The 24,804-nt window shown below is 36.8% G+C and overlaps 1 protein-coding gene across 15 annotated transcripts in view; it reads right to left on the reverse strand.

The window, feature by feature from the left end:
- The window catches only part of MTHFD2L (methylenetetrahydrofolate dehydrogenase (NADP+ dependent) 2 like), a 230,645-nt gene that overhangs the window by 41,260 nt on the left and 164,581 nt on the right, over window positions 1–24,804 (reverse strand). For 8 of the 15 annotated variants that reach the window (XR_010322075.1, XR_010322081.1, XR_010322076.1 and 5 more), the window contains one exon: window positions 10,630–10,648. The exons of 4 other annotated variants lie outside the window; for them this stretch is intronic. Coding sequence is in view for 2 of the 11 variants with exons in the window: in XM_064285701.1 (XP_064141771.1) it covers window positions 9,383–9,398; window positions 10,510–10,648 (155 nt within the window). In the remaining 9 variants the exon portion in view is untranslated. Of the gene's footprint in view, window positions 1–9,249; window positions 9,399–10,509; window positions 10,649–24,804 lie in introns of those variants that run through there. 3 more of the 15 variants (XM_064285701.1, XM_064285702.1, XR_010322077.1) reach the window with 3 other exon arrangements.

Consider the following 24,804-nt stretch of genomic DNA (forward strand, 5'->3'; position numbering starts at 1 on the left):
CTTAGTCCTCAAGGTAACATCTTTGCTTTTCAACACTTTAAAGAGGTCTTTTGCAGCAGAGTTGCCCAATGCAACCCACCCTTCTATTTCTTGACTGCTGTTTCCATGGGCGTTGATTGCGGATCGAAGTAAAATGGAATCCTTGATAACTTCAATCTTTTCTCTGTGAATCATGACGATGCTTCTTCGTCCAGCTGTAAGTATTTTTGTTTCCTTTATGTTGAGATGTAATCTATACTGAAGGCTGTGGTCTTTGATCTTCATCAGTAGGTGCTTCAAGTCCTCTTCACTTTCAGCAAGCAAGGTTTTCTCATCTGCATATCGCAAGTTCTTAATAAGCCTTCTTCTGATCCTGATGCCACATTCTTCGGATAGTTCAGCTTTAAGGATTATTTGCTCGCATACAGATTGAATAAGTATGGTGAAATGATACAACCCTGATGCACACCTTTCTTGATTTTAAACTACACAGTATCCTCTTGTTCTGTTCAAATGACTTCCTTTTGGTCTAAGTACAGGTTCCTCATAAGCACAAATGTTTTCTAGAATTTCCATTCTTCACAATGTTATCCATAATTTGTTATGATCCACACTGTTGAATGCCTTTGCATTGTCAATAAAACAGAGATAAACATCATTCTGGTATTCTCTGCTTTCAGCTAGGATCCATCTGACATCAGCAATGATATCTCTGGTTCCACATCCTCTTCTGAATCCAGCTTGAATTTCTGGGAGTTCCTTGTCGGTGTACTGCTGCATCTGCTTTTGAAGGATCTTCAGTAAAATTTTGCTTGCGTGTGATATTAGTGATATTGTTGGGAAATTTCCACATTCTGTTGGATCACCTTTTTTTTGGAATGAGTACAAATACGGATTTCTTCCAGTGGGTTGGCCAGGTAGCTGTCTTCCAAATTTCTTGGTATAGATGAGTGAGCACTTCCAGTGTTGCAACTGTTTGTTGAAACATTTCAATTGGTATTTCATCAATTTCTGGAGGCTTGTTTTTTGCCAAAGCTTTCAGTGCAGCTTGGACCTCTTCCTTCAGTACCATCGGTCCCTGATCATATGGTGCCTCCTGAAATGGTTGAATGTCAACCAATTCTTTTTGGTATAGTGACTGTGGATTCCTTCCATCTTATTTTGATGCTTCCCACATCATTTGGTATTTTCCTAGTAGAATCCTCCAATACTGCAACTCAAGGGTTCAATTTTTTCTTCAGTTCTTTCAGCCTGAGAAATGCCAAGCGTGTCCTTCTCTTTTGGCTTTCTATCTCCAGGTCTTTACACATTTCATTATAATATTTTACTCTGTCTCCTCGAGCCACCCTTTGAAATCTTCTGTTCAGCTCTTTTGCTTCATTATTTCTTCCTTTCTCTTTAGCTGCTTGACGAGCAAGAGCAATTTTCAGAGTCCCTTCTGACATCCATTTTGGTCTTCTCTTCCTTTCTCCCCTTTTAATGATCTTTTGCTTTCTTCACGTATGATGTCCTCGATGTTATTTGAGAACTCATCCGGTCTTCCGTCATTAGTGTTCAACGTGTCAAATCTATTCTTGAGATGGTCTCTAAATTCAGGTAAGATATACTTGAGTTCATACTTTGGCTCTCTTGTTCTAATTTTCTTCAGTTTCAACTTGAACTTGCATATGAGTAATTGATGGTCTGATCCGCAGTCATCCCCTGGCCTTGTTCTGACTGACGATATTGAGTTTTCCATAGTCCCTTTCCACAGATGTAGTTGATTGGATTCCTGCGTATTTCATCTGGTGAGGTCCATGTGTATAGTCACCATTTATGTTGGTGAAAAAAGGTATTCGCAATGAAGGAGTCGTTGGTCTTGCAAAATTCAATCATGCAATCTCTGGCATCTTTTCTACACCAAGGCCATATTTTCCAACTACTGATCCTTCTTCTTAGTTTCCAACTTTCACATTCCAATTGCTAGTAATTATCAGTGAATCTTGATTATATGTTTGACCAATTTCAGACTGCAGAAGTTGGTAAAAATCTTTAATTCCTTCATCTTTGGCCTTAGTGGTTGGGGCACGAATTTGAATAATATTCATATTAACCCTATAGGCATATAGATATTATCCTATCACTGACAGTGTTATATTTCAGGATAGATCTTTAAATGTTCTTTTTCACGATATGCATAATGCCACACCTCTTCAGGATGTCATTCCTGACATAGTAGACCATATGATTGTCTGATACTGAATACTGTCCTAAAGATATTCACAGAATCCTGTTTCTTCTTGGCATTCAATAAAAAAAGTGGTGTCCTACCACTTTTGTCATTAAAATTAAATTTTGAACTTTTCCTATCTCATTTATTTGAAAGTTAAAAACTGTATAAGACAATTTATTATATGTACCATAATAAATTATTCTTTCCTGTACTATTTCCAATATTTTGCTATTATCAAAATGCAATAATGATCATTTATGTACAGAAAATATAGATAATTTTTTAATTATAGCATCAAATTTGATAAAATTTTAAACTGAAGCCTTATTAACGTCATGGAAAAATGTGGGCTGGATGAAAACGCTTATTGGTAGTGTTATAACTGGTTGAAAAACATTCCAAAGGTATTGGTCAATGCATCTGCAAAAAGGCCTATTGTGGTTTTCTATGAAAAGTATTTTGTTGTGTCATTTTCCAAATTTTTATAAACAACTTAGAAGAACACATTGGCATTGTGTTGGTTATCTTATCTTTGCCTTCTTTTAGGTCCATTTTCTACCTTTCTCTGCCCTACTTATGTCAGGGTAGGGCTGACCTTTGCAGAGGTCTTATATGCTTGCTATCTCTCTTGGAACCCTGTTATGGCCATGAGAACAAAGTCAAGCTAGCCTACTGAAGGATGCAAGGCCTGTGTAGGACAGTTGAGTCATTACTGTGGAGGCCATCACAGATGAATCATCCCCAACTACTCCACCAGCTGGTGGCAGATGCTTGAGTAAGCCCAGTCAAGATCAGCAGAGACAAGCCAAGTCACCATAACTGCCAGCTGAACGACAGGCTCACGAGAAATTAAAAAAAAAAAAAAAGTTGTTATTTAATGCCACTGAGTTTTGGAATGGTTTTTCATACAGCAGTAGCTGCATAACCCATATTTGGAAATTACATAAAATTGGACAGTATAGTTAGAAGGTTGTCACTTTTTTGTTGTTTTAATTGAACTATAAATAGATGAAGGTTTACAGAACAAACTAGCTTCTGGAATGATGATGATAGACTATAAGTAGCAAGAAGGATTTGAAAGGGGATATATGTATAATTGTGATCAGGTGCCGTACTTAACTTAAAATCATTATGAGTGAAAATCTGTCTTGGAAGAAGTACAGTCAGAATGCTTTTTAGACACACGGATGGTGAGACTTCATGTCAGGTGCTTTGGACATGTTATCAGGAGGGACCAGTCCCTGGAGAAGGGCATTATGCTTGGTAAATTACAGGGTCATAGTAAAAGAGGAAGGCCCTCAATAAGATGGACTGATGCAGTGGCTGCAACAATGATCTCTAATATAGCAAAAATTGTGAGGAGGGCCCAGGACTGGGCAGTGTTTCATTCTGTTGTACACAGGGTCGCTATGAGTTGCAACTGACTCGATGGCACCTAACAACAACAACAACAACTAAATATATATATTTGTCAAAATTATATATATATATATATATATCTCTTGAAGTTAAAAATCCACATTGATTTCAAATGAAAATTTCCTATGGGTTTTAAATCGTTTTGCTATGATAATTCCATTTCTTATACAATTTGAAGGCTCAGCATTACATGTGAGAACAGAAACCATCCATACCCATATAGTTTACTGTCTACATTAACACAACTTTACTACTCCACTGTCTGCTTCAACATAACTTTTTTTTTTTATTCCAGGAAGCATTTGCCCAGGAATATAAAAGTTATAAACAATCTTATTGCTTAAGAACTTTTTGAAAAACTAATTTTAATTAACCTCAAGCTTTTTGACTTTTCAGTGGACAGTTTCAGATGATGGTTTATTCTCCCAGGCTCTTAGAAACCCTTGCTTCAAAACCCTCTGCACCAATTCTAAATTTTACATCATAATCCTTAGCCAATCCTAATCAAGCCCCCACATTAAAAGATCTGCCTTAAAACAAAATCCAACATGTCATAAATATCCCAACTTTGCTCTTATATCTGCAGTTATTGCTAAAGTGGCTCTCCAGAAAAAAAAAAAAAAAAATCTGATTTGGGGTATTTGGCGATTTCCACAGCTGACTTCAAGCTACCAGTGGGCATCATTGAACGACGGATTTCGGAAAAGATGCTCACAAGCTGAAGGAGCTGGCTCCAGCACACCACTGCTAATAAGATACTGTCAGGACAATGCTCTCCCACACTGCAGTAAACATAAACTCAGACTTGTCATCAGTGGGCTGTCTGCATGATATTTTTGGGGAGCCAGCATTCAATAATCTTGAGGGTCGTGAAGATCTAATCAAGACTCAACTCAGAAACTGCCACACCTATGTGGCCCCTTGAGCCTTGTGCTACTGTGTGTGTATGTGGAGGGTCGGCGGGAGGCTGTTCTCTCTGTGATGATGAGCTCCTATTTCTTTTCATTAAAGCTCTTCAAATGCTGAGTTTATTTTATCTTCTAGGAAGAAGGAACACTTTTTAGGAATCCTTTGATTTTCTGATCAGATTTGAAGAACTTTTATCCTTGATATTAGTCTCGTTACTAACAACACCATTTGTCTCTGTCTTTACCTTTTTTTTTTTTGTATGTCACAGGAAGAGGATGAGCGTAAGCATGATAAATCTATTCCTCAAGCTGACCCTGAAGACTGAGAGGTTCAGCAGTTTTTTTCAGAACTTTGGAAAATCCCTTGGAAAACTTTGCCTTAGGTCAATAAACAAAGCCTTAGGAGAATTTTTCTCAGTCTTGTTTTGTCTGTGAAACCTTTCCGAATCTTTTTGTCTGCAGCAACTGCAAATTAATCAGGTTTGCAATTGAGAAGGCTCAACCACTGGACTGAAGCACAGGGTCCAAATAACACTTTCAATCCAGGCTATCCTGGACTTGCCTCAATTTAAACCTAAGCTCATTCCCGGTCTGATACAGAATCCTGATTCCTGTATGCATAAATCTAATTCTTAAACTTATCTTTCTAAATGGCAAAATTTCACAAAGGATAGTTTAGAGTTACAACAGCCATTTTTCTAGACAGCTTTAGGTCAACTCTATATGAACTAAAATATTCATTTGAGACATGCCTTAGCCTTGGTGGCGTAGTGGTTAAGAGCTGTGGCTGCTAACCAAAAGTTTGGCAGGTGCTCCTTAGAAACTTTGTGGGGCAGTTTTACTCTATCGGGTCACTATGAAAAAGTCACTATGAGTCACAATCAATTCGACGGTAGTAGGTTTGGTTTTAGATAATAAAGGGATAAAATTCCCAAACTCCAACGGTCTGCATTTTTTAATTGGTATGAGGAAACATACTAAGGTATTTGGATTCCAAAATTATTCCCTTAAAAGAATCACTGACAGAGGGGGGGAAAAAAAAGGAGAAAAACAATATCTCTTTTAGATTCCTCCAAATGACAACATGAATCTAATGGCCTTTATTTTATTTTTCTTCTTCCCTCAGCTTATGTTTCTCCATTTCTCTCTCTATCTGTTTCCTTTTCCATCTGGCTGGCTAGAAACTCCCAAAGCACAATCACCTCATAAAGTTAAACTCCCTCATAACAGGGAAAAACCTCTTGCTGCTGATTTTAAGACCAAGGCTCATTCTGAGCTGAAAGCCATTGTTCAAAATTTTCCAAAACCTAGACAAGATAGAATTTGAAGAGGAATTAAAAATAGTCTAAACCAAAAACCAAACCCATTGCCATCAAGTTGATTTTGACACATAGCAACCCTACAGGACAGAGTAGAACTGCCCCATAGGGTTTCCAAGGAGCAGCTGGTGAATTCAAAGTGCCAACCTTTTGGTTAGCAGCCAAATGCTTAACCGCTTGTGCTACCAGGGCTCCTTAAAAATAGTCTAGGAGCATATAATCCAGGGCTCTCAGATCTCTATCAATTAGTTGATACATTCAGATGCAAACTGAATCCAATGGGAGAATTAGAAGACCGCAAATGGCATAAGAAATCAGAGGGGTTTAGAAAAGCTGCAAGACTTTGGGCAAGGTCTTTTGGAAGTTATCCCTAAAATCATTGCTGTGAACACAGGTGGGACTCTGATTCAGTCCTGTAGGTAAAGAAAGGATCAACCCATTGGAGAATTCAGAGATAGGCTCTTTAATACCTGAGAAAGCATTCAGAAGTAAATTCCAATGCAGATGTGATCCCAGCTCTCTGCTCACTTTTTGTGAATGGCTGTAAGCCAGAGATAGAGGATTTAATATGCAAGAAGAACTAAAGTCAGAAACATTCCCATTGTCAGACATCCAGCACCTTGCTGAACATTTTGTAAATTTATGGTCTTATAGATAAAACAACTAGATTAGATGCCCCCCCCCCAACCGTTAAACACGAAGAAGGAATGTTTGGATAAAGACTCTTGTAGATACTGTAAACAGAAAGAACATTGCCCAAAAAAACAAAACAAAAAACTCAAATAAGTGAACAACGAAAATGCTTGAGGAGTGTTCAAGTGCCCAATTTCTCACTTTATCCTTTAATTCACAAGGAGAAATTCCTCATAGTATTAAAGGACAACCTCCCAAGTTTTTGATTGATACAAGTGCTACGTTATTAAACTTTAACCCTACTATTCTTACTCAACATGTTCCTTGGAGTAAACAAATGACTCAGGAGGTGGGTATCTCTAATAACCCCCTGACATTGCCCCTGCTCTGGCCCTATCAAAGGTACAGTCTTTTTTCCTCCATGATACCACATTTGTTAACTTGATAGGGAGGGATGTATTGTGAAAATGGAATTGCCAGGTTAAACGATATCCCGATGTTCTCTTTCTAAAAATCCCAAGGACACCCTATACACAATGGGCTCATAGCTAATTTGGACGTTGACTTACCAGTACTTTTGCGTCTAAATCAAGCCCAAACTGAAGACCTCAAAGAGGTACCAGAGTGTTTATGGGTAAAACTTTTAATGGTACAGGCAGGATTATTGGGGTTGAGCCATCAAGGCTCAGACTGACCTTTTTAAACCTCTATCTAAACTTGTAAAATACCCTCTTAAACCAGACACTATGGAAAGATAAAAGCTAACAGAGAACAGAGCAATTTTTGTAACGTACATCTTCCCTTTCAAAAATTCCAGTGAGTGGGATACAGATTCATCTAGGATCTTAGGGCCATAAATGGAATATTAATTCCCTGCTTTTTATATTTTATCTTTAGTTCCACCTTAGGCTGTATATTTTAGTTTTACATCTGTATTTTGTATTCTTTATCTTATATCTGTATTCTGTCTTCTTTAGTTCCTTTAAATCCAAATAAGCAATACTTGTTTGCATTCTTCTGGATAACAACACTACCTGGTTTGCTATGCCCTAGAAGCTTACTAAGACACCCTCATACTTTTCACCAGGCCTCAACCAGGACCTCAAGGATCTGAAATATTTCTGTAATTCTACTCTTACCATGAAAATGAGAATTTGGGGAGAACATATATTTCAGAAGATATGTATCAGACTCTGAATTTCAAGTTTGTTACAGTTTAAAGGACTTTTATGTTATGCTGGTCCATCAGCAGATGCATTCCTGAAGTATACAAAGAATAAGAAACATTACAAGTGCAACAAACTAGATATTAGGTTTTACAGAAACATTTGCTGTTGCGAACTTCTAATTTGGTACTTAGTATCTTTCAAAACTCTCATATCCATTGTCCAGGTTCCCAGTAAAACATATCAACTCTAAATTCTAAGCCATTCTGTAACACCTGGAATTGAATTGTTACATATTTATAATGTCATCATTAAAAAAACCTAGCTTAACAATCTATATAGGATCAAATTGACAACTTGGAAGATTAGATAGGAACCTTAGGCGGCAGTGAGTTTATGTTAATGTGGTGGAACAACTCAGAAAGGGAGGGCAAAAATGGTTGCTAACTCAAAGAATGTCACTAAATTCTGTATGTGGAAACTGTTGAATGTTTTGCTGTGTATACTGTCAACAACAAAATAAATAAAAGTTAGAAAAAAAAAAATTCTCGTGACAACCAGAAAGGAATTAATAAAAATGTTGATACATTGTGAGAAATGAAATCAATGTCACTGAATAATTTGTGTAGAAATTGTTAAATAGGAACCTAATTTGCTGTGAAAACTCTCACAGAAAATACAATAAAGTATTATTTTAAAAAATCTAGCCTACAAATGCAATTCGTAAATTATATTTAGTAGTCGGTCTATTACCCTAAAGCCCAAGGAAGGTTTATGGAAATAGGCTTGTTGTTATTTTTTGGACAAGCCAATTAATCTATGAATTCTCTCCTAGCAGAAGAAAACGGTCTGTTAGTGCAGAATATCAAAAGTAATCGGGATAATTATTTTACAGTAAAATATTCTCATCAGGGAAATTAGTAAGATTTCTGATTCATCTACTATTTCTCTCCTGTGGTTGGAAATCTCTTTGACTGATAAGTAGACTAACCTATAGATGAAAAAAAATTTTTTTTTTTTTTTTTTTTTTAATAGATGACCTACTAAGAATACCAGTACTTCAAGGATTATGTCTTTCTTATTAGGTGATTGCAAATCTGCTGTTTTGTGATTCCTCACATGGAAAATATGAAATAAGTCACCAGTGTTGTCTTAGCAAAACATGTTGGACACAAATAATAATTCATAAATGATACTAATAGCTAAAGCACACAGGGCTTTATCTTATACCCAAGAAGCTGAGTTTTCCTTAATATGAAGGTATAAAACCATTACCCCTTAAGCAAGTGTGAAGATATATCCTTATTCTCACCAGTTAGAGCTCCAACTGGGTATTTTCATACATCCACTTGACGATTCCAGAATTGAGTTCACATAAATTAAAAAAAAAAAAATTAATCCCTTCCCTATGGGTCCTCCTATCATAGTCATCTTTAAGTCACTACAAAACAGCTCAATCAAGGCATTCTGATAAAAGGAAGCACAGTATTTACACATCACTTTAATGAGTAGAGTTCAAAGGGCTGTGCAAACATTATCTAATTAAACTTCACAACAATTCAGTGAAGCAAGAGAAGGTTTACCCATTATCCTCATTCACAGAAGAGGAATTTTGAGGTGCTGAGAGGCTAAATGATTTCTTAGTTTCACACGATGAGTCAGACATGAAGCTGGGAACAAAACCAGGACTCTTGTTCAGATATAAAAGTAATAGCATGGAAATGCTTATTCAGGTGGATCACTCCTTCAGCTGGAGGTTGTCCTACGTAAATAACAAGAGTAATTGTAATGGAATTTGTATAAATGGCTATGTTTCTTTCCTAGATTAGAAAAACTTTCTTCAGTATTTTTTGCTTTAGAGATAGTTTTATCATGGCCAAATGCATCCTAGCTAAATAGTGCCTATATTAGTAGTTAAAAGTACCTCGGTGTCTTCCCATAAGGGACTGTGTTATTTCTAGAAATCCTCAAGAAATGTTCAAAAATCAGTGAGTCAGTGGTAATGACCCCAGAGCAATCCTGTTCTTTTTGTTTTTCCCTGGCTTCTTTGATTCCTATCTGATGCTTCTATGGCTATGACGCCTGTCATGAGGATAATGTCAATGCCAAGTACAGTTGGTGGATGCTCCCAAAGCTTCTGGTCCTTGGGGATCCAGAATACTACTTGGTTCCTTACAGAGATGAGGGCCATCAGGGTGGAATCCCTTTGTACTTGGAAATTCATAGGACCACTCCTGAGGAGTTCCATCAACTTCTGCCTTCAATACTTTCTCTGCAAAGTCTGAGGAACCTGTGGGAGCCAAATGTATGATTCTCTTCTCTTCTTTTCCTTGCAGCAACCAGGTCTTGTTCTCTGCAAATAAACACTGGTGCATTTGGGGCACGGGTTAGAGGCTGGGAAAAGTGGGGCAATAGGCTGGGGTCTACAATGCCTGCTGGCATGTTATACACAGAGCATTAGGTCTCAACAGAAAGTGTTTCAAACATTTCTATTTAAAGAACTATTTCTTTAAATCAAAAACGTTTATGAAGCTCAGTATGTAAAAATGATCAAAGCAGGAGTGCTATAATACAGGTAGTTCCCGATTTATGACTTATTTAAGATACAACTAGCCACACTTTAAAACCGTGAGGTTTTTTTGGGGGGGTACATCTTATTGTTAGTAATAGTACTACATACAATGTTGCAGCATGTAATTTGCTAATGTTATCATTCTCAGGTGTTCACTTGCAGATGTTCAAGTTTATGATTTACTGCTCAAAACACTGCTATATAGAAGGTAACTAAAAAAAAAAAAAAGTACTTGACTTACGTCAGAACTGACTTACAACAGAGTCATCGGAACAGAATCTTGTCATAAATTGGAGATTACCTGTAGTTGAAAAGTGCAGGTGGAATTGCGGGGGCTCTGCAACTAACCAAATGCTCCTTAGGTTTCTCAGAGCCTGGTTTCAAAACCAATGAGTCCAATGCTTTTGTGTTAAAGATGTAGCTTCTAAAGGTGAGAAAGTCTAGATAAACCATATAAATGAAAACAGATAATATTTAGGAAACAGTAATTTTTTTTTTTTTAATCCTTGGTATTGCCTTTCTATCTAAGTCTTAGACCTTTTCCTCTTCCACTCCCTTTAAGCATTCAAACAGCAGCTAAGCCATTCTGTGTTCACTGACTCAGAGATCAAAGGGAAGCAATGAAGAAAGGACTTACTCCCTAGCTTCTGGATTTCAAAAGCCTAGGACTTTGAAAGTACAGAAGGGACTCAAACTAGAAAACAGGAGAGGTGAGTAGGAAAATGCACGAGAGTTGGAGAAGAAGTGGCAAGAGCTGAGAATCAAGAGGTTACTGGGGAAAGTTTACTAGTCAATTTGCTCTGGGCTGTGCCTTGAAGATTTGGCAAAAAACCCCAGTATAGGTTTGTGATACCCAAAACAAAAAATCTTTTCTACATAGACTACATAGAAACTGGAAAAGTGACATAGCCCCAAATAATTAGATATTTTCTTAGCATTTCCTGTGTACCCGAGAGTGACATGGAAGTAGCAGAGAGATAAAGTCACTGGACACAAAAAAGCAGATATATAGAAATGGATAGACTATTGGCCAAGGACTGCATGAGATGATGGATATTTCACTGGATGCCAATTTGTTGTTGTTATGTTGTTAGGTACTGCTGGGTTGGATCTGACTCATAGCGACCCTATGCACAAGAGAACCAAACATTGCCCTGTCCCACACCATCCTCTATTCTTGCTATTTGCTTGAGCCCATTGTTGCAGCCACTGTGTCCACTCTTCTCATTGAGGGTCCTCCACTTTTCACTGACCCTCTACTTTACCAAACATGATGTCCTTCTCCAGAGACTGATCCCCGTCCTGATAACAAGTCCAAAGTAGGTGAGACATAGTCTCACCATCCTTGCTTCTTTAAAAAAAATTTTTTTTATTGTACTTTAAATGAAGGTTTATAGAACAAACTAGTTTCTCATTAAACAGTCGGTACACACATTGTTCCCTTTCATTGGTTAACAACAGCATGACATGTCAACACTCCCCCTTTTCAATCTTGGGGTTCCCTATTACCAGCTTTCCTGTTCCCTCCTGTACCATCCTTGTTTTGGGGAGGGTTCTGATTTTACTTCTTCCAAGACAGATTTGTTTGCTCCTTTAGCAGTCCATGGTATATTCAATATTCTACACCAACATCATAATTCAAAGCTATTAATTCTTCTTCGGTCTTCTTTATTCATTGTTCAGCTTTTGCATGCATATGAGGCAATTGAAAATACCATGGCTTGAGTCAGGTGCACCTTAGTCCTCAAAGTGACATCTTTGCTTTTCAATACTTTAAAGAGGTCTTTTGCAGCAGATTTGCCCAATGCAATATGTCATTTGATTTCTTGACCATTCCTCTACTGTTGAACATTTCAGCTGTTTTCAGTTGTTCACTATCAAAAACTAAACTAGCTGTAAAAAATATTTCTGTATACGCAGGCAAGGTTTCTCTTTAGACATCTAAAAAAAAACAAATCTCTAGGTCATATGATATGCACATTTTCAGATTTAAAATAAGTGCTGTCAAATTACTTTTTGGAGCGGGTATAATAAAACACACCTTTTCCAGCAGCGCATGCAAGTATATGCTTCCGTCTATCCTTGCCAACATTTGATATCATCAGGCTTTTTAGTTTTTGCCAATTTGATGCATGAAAAAAGGTATACAGTTTTGTTTGAATTTGTATTTGCATGATTACTAGTGAAATTGAGCAACTTTTGAAGTTTATTGGCCATTTAAGTCTCCCTTCTATGAAATCCCCTTTTTAAAATTGGGCTTTTGTATGTCATCTTGATTTTTAAAAACTATTTATATATATATATTGAATATTTATTCTTTGTCTTTTATAATGCAAATATTCTCTCCTGATTTATGCTTGTATCTTAGTAACACACTTGTTCTATAGATTTTTAAAAAATTTGATGTGTTTAGTTGTGCAAAGTTTTCCTTTTGTTAATTTTTCCATGTATGTGTACACACATGTGCGTGGGTGTATCTTTTCTAAGAGAACCTAACCTGCTGTAAATTTATGAAGATGTTCTCCTATTAAATTCAGCAATATTAAATTTTATTTTGTTTTGTTTGTTTTACTTTATGACCTTTATTCCATGCAGAATAAATTTTTATGTATGGTTATGAGGTAGAGATCTAATCAAATATTTTTGTATTTTTTTTATGGGAACTCAATTGTTCTAATGTTATTTATTGAATTTTAAAACTTTTTCCTCACAGTTTTACGATATCACTTTGTTTATACAGGTTCATACATACGTATATGTGTATTTCTAGGTTTTTCTATTCTCTATCATTGATTTATTTGTCATTTCTTGTGCCTATACCATCTCTTTAATTACTAATACTTTATAACTAGGGATATAATAAACTACAACTATTCATAATAATAACTAACATTTACTGAGTTCCTATACTATGCCAGTCAGTGTTTTTAATGTTTTGCATGTATTATCTCTACTAATCCTTAGAACAACACCATAATGTAAGTATTAATATTATTATTCCCATATTAAAGATGAGAAAACCGAGGAACAGAGAAGTTAAATTACTTGTCCATGGTCACACGTCTAGTAATTGGAAAGCTGGGAAGTAAAAAAAAAAAAAACCTTCACCCTTATTATTTTTCATCCAACTGCTCTTCACTATTATAAATAAGGTGATCATATATTCTATGGTCCAAAAATGTTACAACTTTGAGAGTAAAATGAGGCACTAAATAATAGTTGCAACAGATTACCAAGCATAAACCAGAATTACTACAAACAAACCATGACACATGGCCATATTCTTTATAATGTAGCATTTTATAAGGTAACTTTATGTTGCAAGTCACTCAGACTTAAAAATCGAGACGGTCTTTATGCCTCTTGTTTCTGAAAAGTCTAAAGGTAGACCTGTATTCAAGAGAAGACTGAACCAACAACTCAGATGAAGTCATCAATGACGTCAGTGCTAATCTTACTTCTAAGTCTGCATTCTAAGATATTAGTTTATTCTTGGACTCCACATATTGGCTGCCAGCATCTCCAGGGTCTCCTCTAGAATGAAAAATAGTGGAAGGACTCCTCAAACCCAAATATTCAAATCACATCATCCACTGAAGAGAGAATATATACCGGGCAGGTCCCACACAAGTTCTGGGAATGGCTCTCTCACTGGGTCAAGTTGGATCAATCTTGAACCATTCTTTAATCAATCACAGTGGCTAGAGGTATCAATTGTACCAATTGTCTTAGACTGACCCAGAATCATGCTCCCCAGCCAGGTAGAGTTCTATTTCCAAGCTACTAAGAGTGAAGGATGCGTGGTTCCCACAAAGCAACCACAAGAAGCATGAGAGAATGTTGGGGATGGTGATGGAAACAAATACAATAAGTGCATCTGGGCTAAAAATTTTCCCTTAATTATATTTTAGCTGCATCCCATGTATTTTGATATGTAATGTTTTCATTACGGTTCATTCTTAAATATTTTGTAATTTCCTCTGTTACCCATTAATTGCTAAATAGTGTGTGTTTGAACAGAGCAAAGGGTTACCGCGTGGTTTGAAATCAAGAAAAGTGTGCATCAAGGCTGCATTCTTTCACCATACTTATTTGGTCTGTATGCTTAGAGAAAAAAAGGAAAAGCTAAACTATACAAAGAAGAATGTGGCGTCAGGATTGACGGAAGACTCATTAACAACCTGTGATATGCAGAAGACACAATCTGGCTTGCTGAAAGTGAAGAGGACTTGAACCACTTACTGATGAAAATCAAAGACTACAGTCTTCAATATGGATTACACCTCAACATAAAGAAAAAATCCTCAAAACTGGACCAATAAGCAACACCATGATAAAGGAAGAAAATACTGAAATTGTCAAGGATTTCATTTTATTTGTATCCCAAATCAACACTCATGGAAGGAGCATCAAGAAATAAAACGACATATTGCACTGGGCAAATCTGCTGCAAAAAAACCTCTATAAAGTGTTAAAAAGCAAAGATGTCACTTTGTGGACTAAGGTGTGCCTGACCCAAGCCGTGATATTTTCAATCACCTCATATGCATGCAAAAGCTGGACAATGAAAAAGGAACACCGAAGAAGAGTAGATGCCTTTGAATTACGGTGTTGGTGAAGAATATTGATTATACCATGGACTGCCTGAAGAACAAATAAATCTGTCTTGGAAGAAATACAACCAGAATGTTCCTTGGAAGCAAGGATGGCAAGACTTGTCTGAAGTACTTTGGACATGTTATCAGCAGGGACCCTGATGACCTTTTTTTTTTTTTAACCCTTTTTTTTTAATCAAAATATAAAGGGTCAGCAAAAAAGAGGAAGACTCTCAACGAGATGGATTGACACAGTGGCTGCAACAATGGGCTCAAACATAGCGATGATTGTGAGGATGGGGCAGTGTTTCATTCTGTTGTACACAGGGTCACTATGAGTTGGCACCAACTCAATGGCACCTAAGAACAACATGTGTTTCATATTCTAAATATGCACTTTGGCTATATTTCTGTTGCCATTCTCTAATGTTATTACTTTGCAGTCTCTGAAAATGATCTATGTGATATATATATAATCTGGTAACTTGCTGAAACTTTTTTTGTGGTCACTAAAAATGTTTTAAATATTTTTTTGAAAAGAACATACAGTGTTTATCTTAAATATATTTATATATATTATATATTAGCTCATTTGTTAATACTGAATCTAAAATTTCTATACTACTGAATTGTGTCTAAGACAAGTATTAAAATATTTCACCATAATTATTGATTTATTAATTTTATTTTGAGATTTAATCAATTTTGGCTTCATATATTTCAATACTACCACTCATCTGTCAGGTAGGTGTCTTCCAAATTTCATGGCATAAATAAATGAGCACCTCCAGCACTGCATCCGTTTGTTGAAATATCTTCATTGGCATTCCCTCAATTTCTGGAGTGTTGTTTTTGTTAATGTCTTTAGTGCAGCTGGGATGTCTTCCTTCAGTATTATAGGTTCATGATCATATACTACCTCCTGAAATGATTGAACACCAACCAATTACTTTTGGTACAGTGATTCTGTGTATTCCTTCTTTTTTTGATGCTTTCTGAGCTGCTTAATATTTTCCCTGCAGGATCTTTCAATATTGCAAGTTGAGGCAGTTGAGGCTTAAATTTTTTCTTCGGTTCTTTCAGCTTGAGAAAGGCTGAGCGTGTTCTTCCCTTTTGGTTTTCTAACTTCAAGCCCTTGAACATTTTATTACAATACTTTACTTTGTCTCCTTGAGTTACCCTCTGAAATCTTCTGTTTAGCTCTTTTAATTTATCATTTCTTCCTTTTGCTTTAGCTACTCCATGCTCAAGAGCAAGTTTCAGAGTCTCTTCTGACATCGATTTTGGTCTTTTCTTTCTTTCCTGTCTTTTTAATGACATCTCAGTTCCCTCATGTATGATGCCCATGATGTCATTTCACAATTCATCTGGTCTTTGGTCATTAGTATTCAATGCTTTAAATCTATCCTTGAGATGGTTTCTAAATTCAGGTGCGATAACCCAAAGTCGTATTTTGGCTCTCATCCACTTGTTCTAATTTTCTACATCAACTTGAACTTACATATGAGCAGTTGATGGTCTGTTCCACAGTCAGCCCCTGGCCTTGTTCTGACTAATGAATATTGAACTTTTCCATGACCTTTTCCCACAGACTGAGCTGACTTGATTCCTGTGCATTCCATCTGGTGAGGTCCATGTGTGTAGTCACCATTTAAGTTGTTGTAAATGGAGAAAAGATTGAAGTTGTCAAGGATTTCATTTTACTTGGATCCACAATCAACAGCCATGGAAGCAGCAGTCAAGATATCAAAAGACGCATTGCATTGGGCAAATCTGCTGCAAAGGACCTCTTCAAAGTGTTGAAGAGCAAAGACATCACCCTGAAGACTAAGGTGCGCCTGACCCAAGCCATTGTATTTTCAATCACATCAGATGCATGTCAAAGCTGGACAATGAATAAGGAAGACCGAAGAAGAGTTGACGCCTTTGAATTATGGTGTTGGAGAAGAATATTGAATATACCAAGGACTGCCAAAAGAATGAACAAATCTGTCTTGGAAGAAGTGCAGCTAGAATGCTCCTTATAGTCAAGGATGGCAAGACTGCGTCTTACATACTTTGGACATGTTGTCAGGAGGGATCAGTCCCTGGAGAAGGACATCATGCTTGGCAGAGTACAGGGTCAGCGGAAAAGAGGAAGAACCTCAATGAGGTGGATTGACACAGTGGCTGCAACAATGAGCTCAAGCATAACAACGATTGTAAAGATGGTGCAGGACCAGGCAATGTTTCGTTCTGTTGTGCATAGGATAGCTATGAGTTGGAACTGACTCTACGGCACCTAACAACAACATAACAACAACAAAAAAGGTATTTGCAATGAATAAGTCATTGTCTTGCAAAATTCTATCATGAGATCTCCAGCATCATTTCTATCACCAAGGCCTTATTTTCCAACTACTGATCATTCTTTGTTTCCAACTTTCACATTCCAGTCACCAGCAATTATCTATTCATCTTGATTGCATGTTTGATCAATTTCAGGTTGCAGAAGTTAGTAAAAATCAGTTTCTTCATCTTTGGCCTTAGTGGTTGGTGCATACATTTAAATAATTGTCATATTAGCTGGCCTTCCTTGTAGGCATATGAGTATTTTCCTATCACTGACAGTATTGTACTTCAGGATAGATCTTGAAATGTTCTTTTTGATGATGAATGCAACATCATTCCTCTTCACTGATCATTCCTGGCATATTAGACCATATGATTCTCTGATTGATAATAGCCTGTATCAGTCCCTTTCAGCTCACTAATGCCTACGATATCCATGTCTATGCATTCCATTTCATTTTTGATGATTCCCAATTTTCCTAGATTTACACTTCGTACATTCCTAGTTCCTATTATTAATGAATGTTTGCAGCTGTTTCTTCTCATTTTGAGGCCACATCAGCAAGTGAAGGTCCTGAGAGCTTGACTCCATCCCCGCCATTAAGGTCGACAATACTTTGAGGAGGCAGCTCTGCTCCGGCAGTATTTTGAGCGCTTTCCAACTTTACTCAGATAGGGTCGCTATGAGTCAGAATCGACTCAATGGCACTGGGTTTGGTGGTTTTTGTTTCCAACTCGAGGGGCTTATCTTCTGGGACTACATCAGACAATGTTCAGCAGCTATGCATAAGGTTTTCACTGGCTGATTTTTTTTTTTTAGAAGTACATCACCAAGTCTTTCTTCCTAGTCTGCCTTAGTCTGGAAGCTCTGCTGAAACCTGTCTACCACGGGTGACTTTGCTGGTATTTTGAAATACTAGTGGCACAGCTTCCAGCACCACAGCCACATGAAGGTCACCACAGTATGAAAAGCTGACAGGCATGCTAGGCAAAGTAGAGGGTCATGGAAAAAGAGGAAATCCCTCAACAAGATGGACTGACACAGTGGCTGCAACAATGGACTCAAGCATGATGATTATGAGGATGGCTCAGGACCGGGCAGTGTTTCCTTTTGTTGTACGTAGGTTTGCTGTGAGTCACTACTGGGTCAATGGCACCTAACAACATCACCATATATTCATATTAAGTTTTTAGGTGCACACAAGTTCTTGACTCTACTATCTCCCTGCTGAATTCTTTTCCTGTTTATTCAGCACAATTTCCTTTCTTTTTCTATTAGTGTTTTTTGATTTACTGTACTTTTACACAAATAACACACACCTTCTATGTTTACCAGTGGCTCCCTCCTCCATCCAGGTATTTTTATAAGTGCTCTATGCTAATTTTTTTTGCTGTCAAAAATTAGCATGGCAAGTTTATGAAAATACCTTATGGGGGGAGGGAGTGGCTGGCAAACAAATGTAGAAGGTACATGCTATTTGCACAAAAATACAGTAATTTTTATTTTTATATTGCATCGATAATGTCTTAGTTATCTGATGCTGCTGTAACAGAAATACCACAAGTGGATGGCTTCAACAAAAAGTTTATTCTCTCACAGTTTAGGAGGCTAGATGTATGAATTCAGGGCACCAGCTTTCTCTCTCTGTAGGTTTTGGGGGAAGGTACTTGTTATTAATCTTCCCCTGGTCTAGGGGCTTCTCAGTGCAGGGACCACAAGTCCAGAGGACACAGTCCCTTCCTGTTTTTCATTCTTGGTTGTAGGAGGTCTCCCTGTCTCTCTTCTCACTTTTCTCTTTTATATCCAAAAGAGATTGACTCAAGATACAACCTAATCTTATAGATTGAGTCCTGCCTCATTAACTTAACTACTTCTAGCCCTGCCTCATTTACATCATAGAGGTAGGATTTGCAACACATAGGCAAATCACATCAGAGACAAAATGGTGGACAATCACACAATACTCGTAATTAAGGCCTAGCCAACTTGACACACATTTTTGGGGGACACGATTCAATCCATAGCCAATAGTTATCTTTTTGTTAGAATCTGTATAGTGTAACTTTTTTCAAACATTATTTAAACCTTAGCTAGATTACTTAAACATTAGATAGATTTCTTAAAATAATTCTGTCTGATATATTATTGTACTATGTTCCTTGTACATCAAATAAAATATTTAACATATGTAACCTATAAGGCACAAAATATAATAACAAAATTAATAATGAAATAAACTCTTGAGAAACAAATTATTCTTCTAATATGCTAAAATTTATTTATCTTTTCTATTACAGTTAAAACATCATGTACTATATTTTCTTTCTTTTTCCTTACATCAAATTCTATTCAGTTTTAAGGTCATAAAGATATTTCTCTATATCTTCTAAAACTTTTGAGTTTTTTTCTTTTCACATTCATGTCTTTAACAAATTTGCAATTCATTTTATATCTAGTGTGTTGTATGCACCCAATTTCTTTTCCAGTGTGGATCATTTTTATATATGCAGTAAGATTTTGTTTTGGCTATTTTTAATGTCTTTTCACTTTCATACAGATCTTAGAAACAGCTTACTAATTTATGCAAAACAGCTGGGATTTTTATTGAAATTGTACCGACTCTATAGATTACTATTTTATTACTATATATTTTACATATATTTACTTATTTATATATTTTATTGCAAAAGCTGGGTTAATTTTAAGAGTGAAAAAGGAAGCAGGTGCTAAAAATACTAAAATATGTAATATTTAAAATATTTAGTTTTTGATAAAAATTAGTTTATTATACTACTATTATACTATAATATATATATAATATATTATATACTATTATACTACTGAGTCCTTTAGATTTTATTCAAAAATTATTTTTAAATATAAACATTTTAAAAGTTAAAATAGGTATTTGTTAACTTATAGAAAATTGCTAAAACGCTTTTTGTTACTGTCTGGGGTCATTTTCTTACTCCAGCACAGCTTTGTTCCTACCTGCCTCTTTTGTGTGTTATTGTCAAGTATATTACATTTCTATATGGACTATAAATAGAACATGGTCTACCCCAGAGAATAATGGATAGAATGGCTAGGCATATTCTGTATTGTTAGGCACCACCACCAATACAATTACATACATATTTTTGTATACCATTGCTTTTCAAATCAGTGAAGAGGAGAAAAAATATGCAATCACACTGTCTTTTGAAATTATCTACATAATTATCTTTACCAATGTTATTCGTGTGCATTTGAATTACTGCTGGGGTCACCTGCTTTCTTGTAAGGCACGTCTGCTAGCAATGGATTTTCTTAGTTTTTGCTTATCTGAAAATGACTTTATTTCACTTTTATTTTGAAAAGATAGTTTTATTAGACATATGATTCTTGCTTGTCAGTTTTTTGTTTGTTTCTTTGTTTCAACACTTTTAATATACCATCCCTTTGTGTTTTGGCCTCCATCGTTCCTGCTGAGAAATCAGCTGTTAAACATATTGAAAAGTTGTTTTATCTTGCTGTTTGAAGATTTTTTTCTTTGCCTTTGGCTTTCACCATTTTGTGTATAATGTGTCTGGGTGTGGAGCTCTTTTTTGTTTCTCCAACTTGGAGTTTGTTGAGCTCCTTAGATTTGTACATAATGTTTTTCATCAAATTTGAGACGTTTTCGGTCATTATTTTTCTCACTCCTTTCTGGTACTCCCATCACACATACATTATTGCCCTTCATGGTTTCCCATATTTCCCCAAGGCTCTGTTCATTTGTCTTCATTTTTTTTTCTCTCTGTTCTTCAGACTGCAAAATAATGTGTTTTCAAGTTCACTGATTCTTCTGACAGCTCATATAAATTTTTGTGTCCTGCTAGAGGATTTTTCATTTTGGTTATTCTACTTTTCAAGTTTTTTTTTTTTCTTTTTCATAATTTCTTTTTACTGATATTTTCCACTTGATGAGACAGTTCATTATGGCTTTCCTTACTTGTTTAAGCATGGTTTTCTTTAGGTCTTTCAACAGAATAATAATACTTGTTTTAAAGTTTTTGTGAAATTTGACATCTGGACCCCTCTCAAAGACATTTTCTGTTGTGTCAATTTTTCCCCATGTATAGCTCAGATTTTCATGTGTCTTTGCATGTCTCATATATAATTTTTTTGTTTTGAAAACTGAATATTTTGGATACTATATTGTAGCAACTCTGATACTTACCCCTCTACCCACTCAGGACTTGTCGCTTTTGTTGTTTATTTGTTTAGTGATTTCGCTGGACTATTTCATTGAAATCAATTTTCTCCATGGTTTGCTGTCTCTGATGACACTCTCAGAGGGCACACAGTCTTAGGCATACACAGTCACCTGGAATGATGGTGGTTTTCGTAGGGCTTTGTTTGACTATCTCTTTCACTTGTCTCTCTGTTAAGTTTTTAGCTAGTTTTCCCCTACTGGTATTACACCAGCTTTTCTTGTTATTAGGTGCCATCAGTTGGTTCTGACTCATAGGACCCTATGTACAACAGAATGAAATGCTGCCAGTCCTGTGCCATCCTCACAATCATTGCTATGTTTGAGTCCATTGTTGCAGTCACTGTGTCAATCCATCCTGTTGACAGTCTTCCTCTTTTTTCTGACCCTCTACTTTACCAAGTATGATATTCTTCTTTAGGGACTAGTCTGTCCTGATAACATGTCCAAAGTATGTGAGATGAAGTCTTGCCATCCTCACCTCCAAGCAGCATTCTGGCTGTCCTTCCAAGACAGGTTTGTTCATTCATTTGACAGTCTACGGTATATTCAATATTCCTCATCAACACCATAATTCAAATTCATAATTCAATTCTTCTTTGGTCTTCCTTATTCATTGCCCAGATTTCACACGTATTTGAGGTGAAAGAAAATAACATTGCTTCGGTCATGTGCACCTTATTTCTCAAAGTGACATCTTTGCTTTTCAACACTTCTAAGAGGTCTTTTGCAGCAGATTTGCCCAATGCAATATGTTGTTTGATTTCTTGACTGCTGCTTGTATAGGCATTGATTGTGGATTCAAGTAAAACGAAATCCTTGATAACTTCAGTATTTTTTCTATTTATCATGATATTATTGGTCAGGTTGGGAAGATTTTTTCTTTATGTTGAAGTGTAATCCATACTGAAGGCTGTTGTCTTTAATCTCCATGAGTAAGTGCTTCAAGTCCTCTTCACTTTCAGCAAGCAAGGTTTTGTCATCTGCATAATGCAAGTTGTTAATGAGTCTTCCTCCAATCCTGATGCCATGTTCTTCTTCATGTAGTCCAGCTTCTCAGATTATTTGCTCAGCCTACTGGTTGAGCAAGGATACAACGCTGACACACACTTTTCCTGACTTTAAACCACCCGGCATCCCCTCGTTCTGTTCAAATGACTGCCTCTTGATCTATGTAAACGTTCCTCATGAGCACAATTAAGTGTTCTGGAATTCCCATTCTCTGAAAGGTTATCCATAATTTGTTATGATCCACATAGTTGAATGCCTGGGCATAATCGATAAAACACAGGTATACATCTTTCTGGTATTCTCTGCTTTCAGCCAAGATCCATTGACATAAGTAATGATATCCCTCATTCCATGTCCTCTTCTAAATCTGGCTCGAACTTCTCACATACACTGTTGATATACTGCTGCAATAATTTTTGAATTACCTTCACTAGAATTTTACTTGCATGTAATATTAATGATATTGTTTGATAATTTCCACATTCCACTGGATCATCTTTCTTTGGCATGGGCATGTATATGAATCTCTTCCGGTCAGTTGGCCAGCTCACTCCTAAATTTCTTGGCACAGACGCAGCTTTTAGGATCCACCAATTGTGAATTGGTTGTTCTATTTTTTTTTTTTTAATAATTGTTATTGTGCTTTAAGTGGAAGTTTACAAATCAAGTCAGTCTGTCACATATAAGCTTATATACTCCATACTCCCACTTACTCTCCCCCTAATGAGTCAGCCCGCTCCCTCCTTCCAGTCTCTCCTTTCGTGACAGTTTTGCCAGTTTCTAACCCTCTCTACCCTCCCATCTCCCCTCCAGACAGGAGATGCCAACACAGCCTCAAGTGTCCCCCTGATACAAGTAGCTCACTCTTCATCAGCATCTCTCTCCAACCCATTGTCCAGTCCCTTACACGTCTGATGAGTTGTCTTCGGGAATGGTTCCTGTCCTGGGCCAAAAAAAGGTTTGGGGACCATGACCGCTGGGATTCTTCTAGTCTCAGTCAGACCATTAAGTCTGGTCTTTTTACGAGAATTTGGGCTCTGCATCCCACTGTTTTCCTGCTCCCTCTGGGGTTCTGTGTTGTGCTCCCTGACAGGGCAGTCATCGGTTGTGGCCAGGTACCATCTAGTTCTTCTGGTCTCAGGATGATGTAAGTCTCTGGTTCATGTGGCCCTTTCTGTCTCTTGGGCTCATAGTTATCGTGTGACCTTGGTGTTCTTCATTCTCCTTTGATCCAGGTGGGTTGAGACCAATTGATGCATCTTAGATGGCCGCTTGTTAGCATTTAAGACCCCAGACGCCACACTTCAAAGTGGGATGCAGAATGTTTTCATACTCGAATTATTTTGCCAATTGACTTAGAAGTCCCCTTAAGCCATAGTCCCCAAACCCCGGCCCTTGCTCCGCTGACCTTCGAAGTATTCAGTTTATCCTGGAAACTTCTTTGCTTTTGGTCCAGTCCAGTTGAGCTGACTTTCCATGTATTGAGTATTCTCCTTCCCTTCACCTAAAATAGTTCTTATTTACTAACTAATCAGTAAATAAACCTCTTCCACCCTCCCTCCCTCCCCGTCTCGTAACCACAAAAGAATGTGTTCTTCTCAGTTTATACTATTTCTCAAGATCTTATAATAGTGGTCTTATACAATATTTGTCCTTTTGCATCTGACTAATTTCACTCAGCGTAATGCCTTCCAGGTTCCTCCATGTTATGAAATGTTTCACAGATTCGTCACTGTTCTTTATCGACGCATAGTATTCCATTGTACGAATATACCATAATTTATTTAACCATTCATCCATTGATGGACACCTTGGTTGCTTCCAGCTTTTTGCTATTGTAAACAGAGCTGCAATAAACATGGGTGTGCATATATCTGTTCGTATAAAGGCTCTTATTTCTCTAGGGTATATTCGGAGGAGTGGGATTTCTAGGTTGTATGGAAGTTCTATTTCTAACTTTTTAAGAAAACGCCAGATAGATTACCAAAGTGGTTGTACCATTTTACATTCCCACCAGCAGTGTATAAGGGTTCTGATCTCCCCGCAGCCTCTCCAGCATTTATTATTTTGTGTTTTTTGGATTAATGCCAGCCTTGTTGGAGCGAGATGGAATCTCATGGTAGTTTTAATTTGCATTTCTCTAATGGCTAATGATCGAGAGCATTTTCTCACGTATCTGTTAGCTGCCTGAATATCTTCTTTAGTGAAGTGCGTGTTCATATCCTTTGCCCACTTTTTGATTGGGTTGTCTGTCTTTTTGTGGTTGAGTTTTAACAGAATCATATAGATTTTAGAGATCAGGCGCTGGTCAGAGATGTCATAGCTAAAAATTTTTTTCCAATCTCTAAGTGGTCTTTTTCTCTTTTGGTGAAGTCTTTAGATGAGCATAGGTGTTTGATTTTTAGGAGCTCCCAGTTATCTGGT

The sequence above is a fragment of the Loxodonta africana genome, chromosome 5 (assembly GCF_030014295.1).
Source record: "Loxodonta africana isolate mLoxAfr1 chromosome 5, mLoxAfr1.hap2, whole genome shotgun sequence".
NCBI lineage: Eukaryota > Metazoa > Chordata > Mammalia > Proboscidea > Elephantidae > Loxodonta > Loxodonta africana.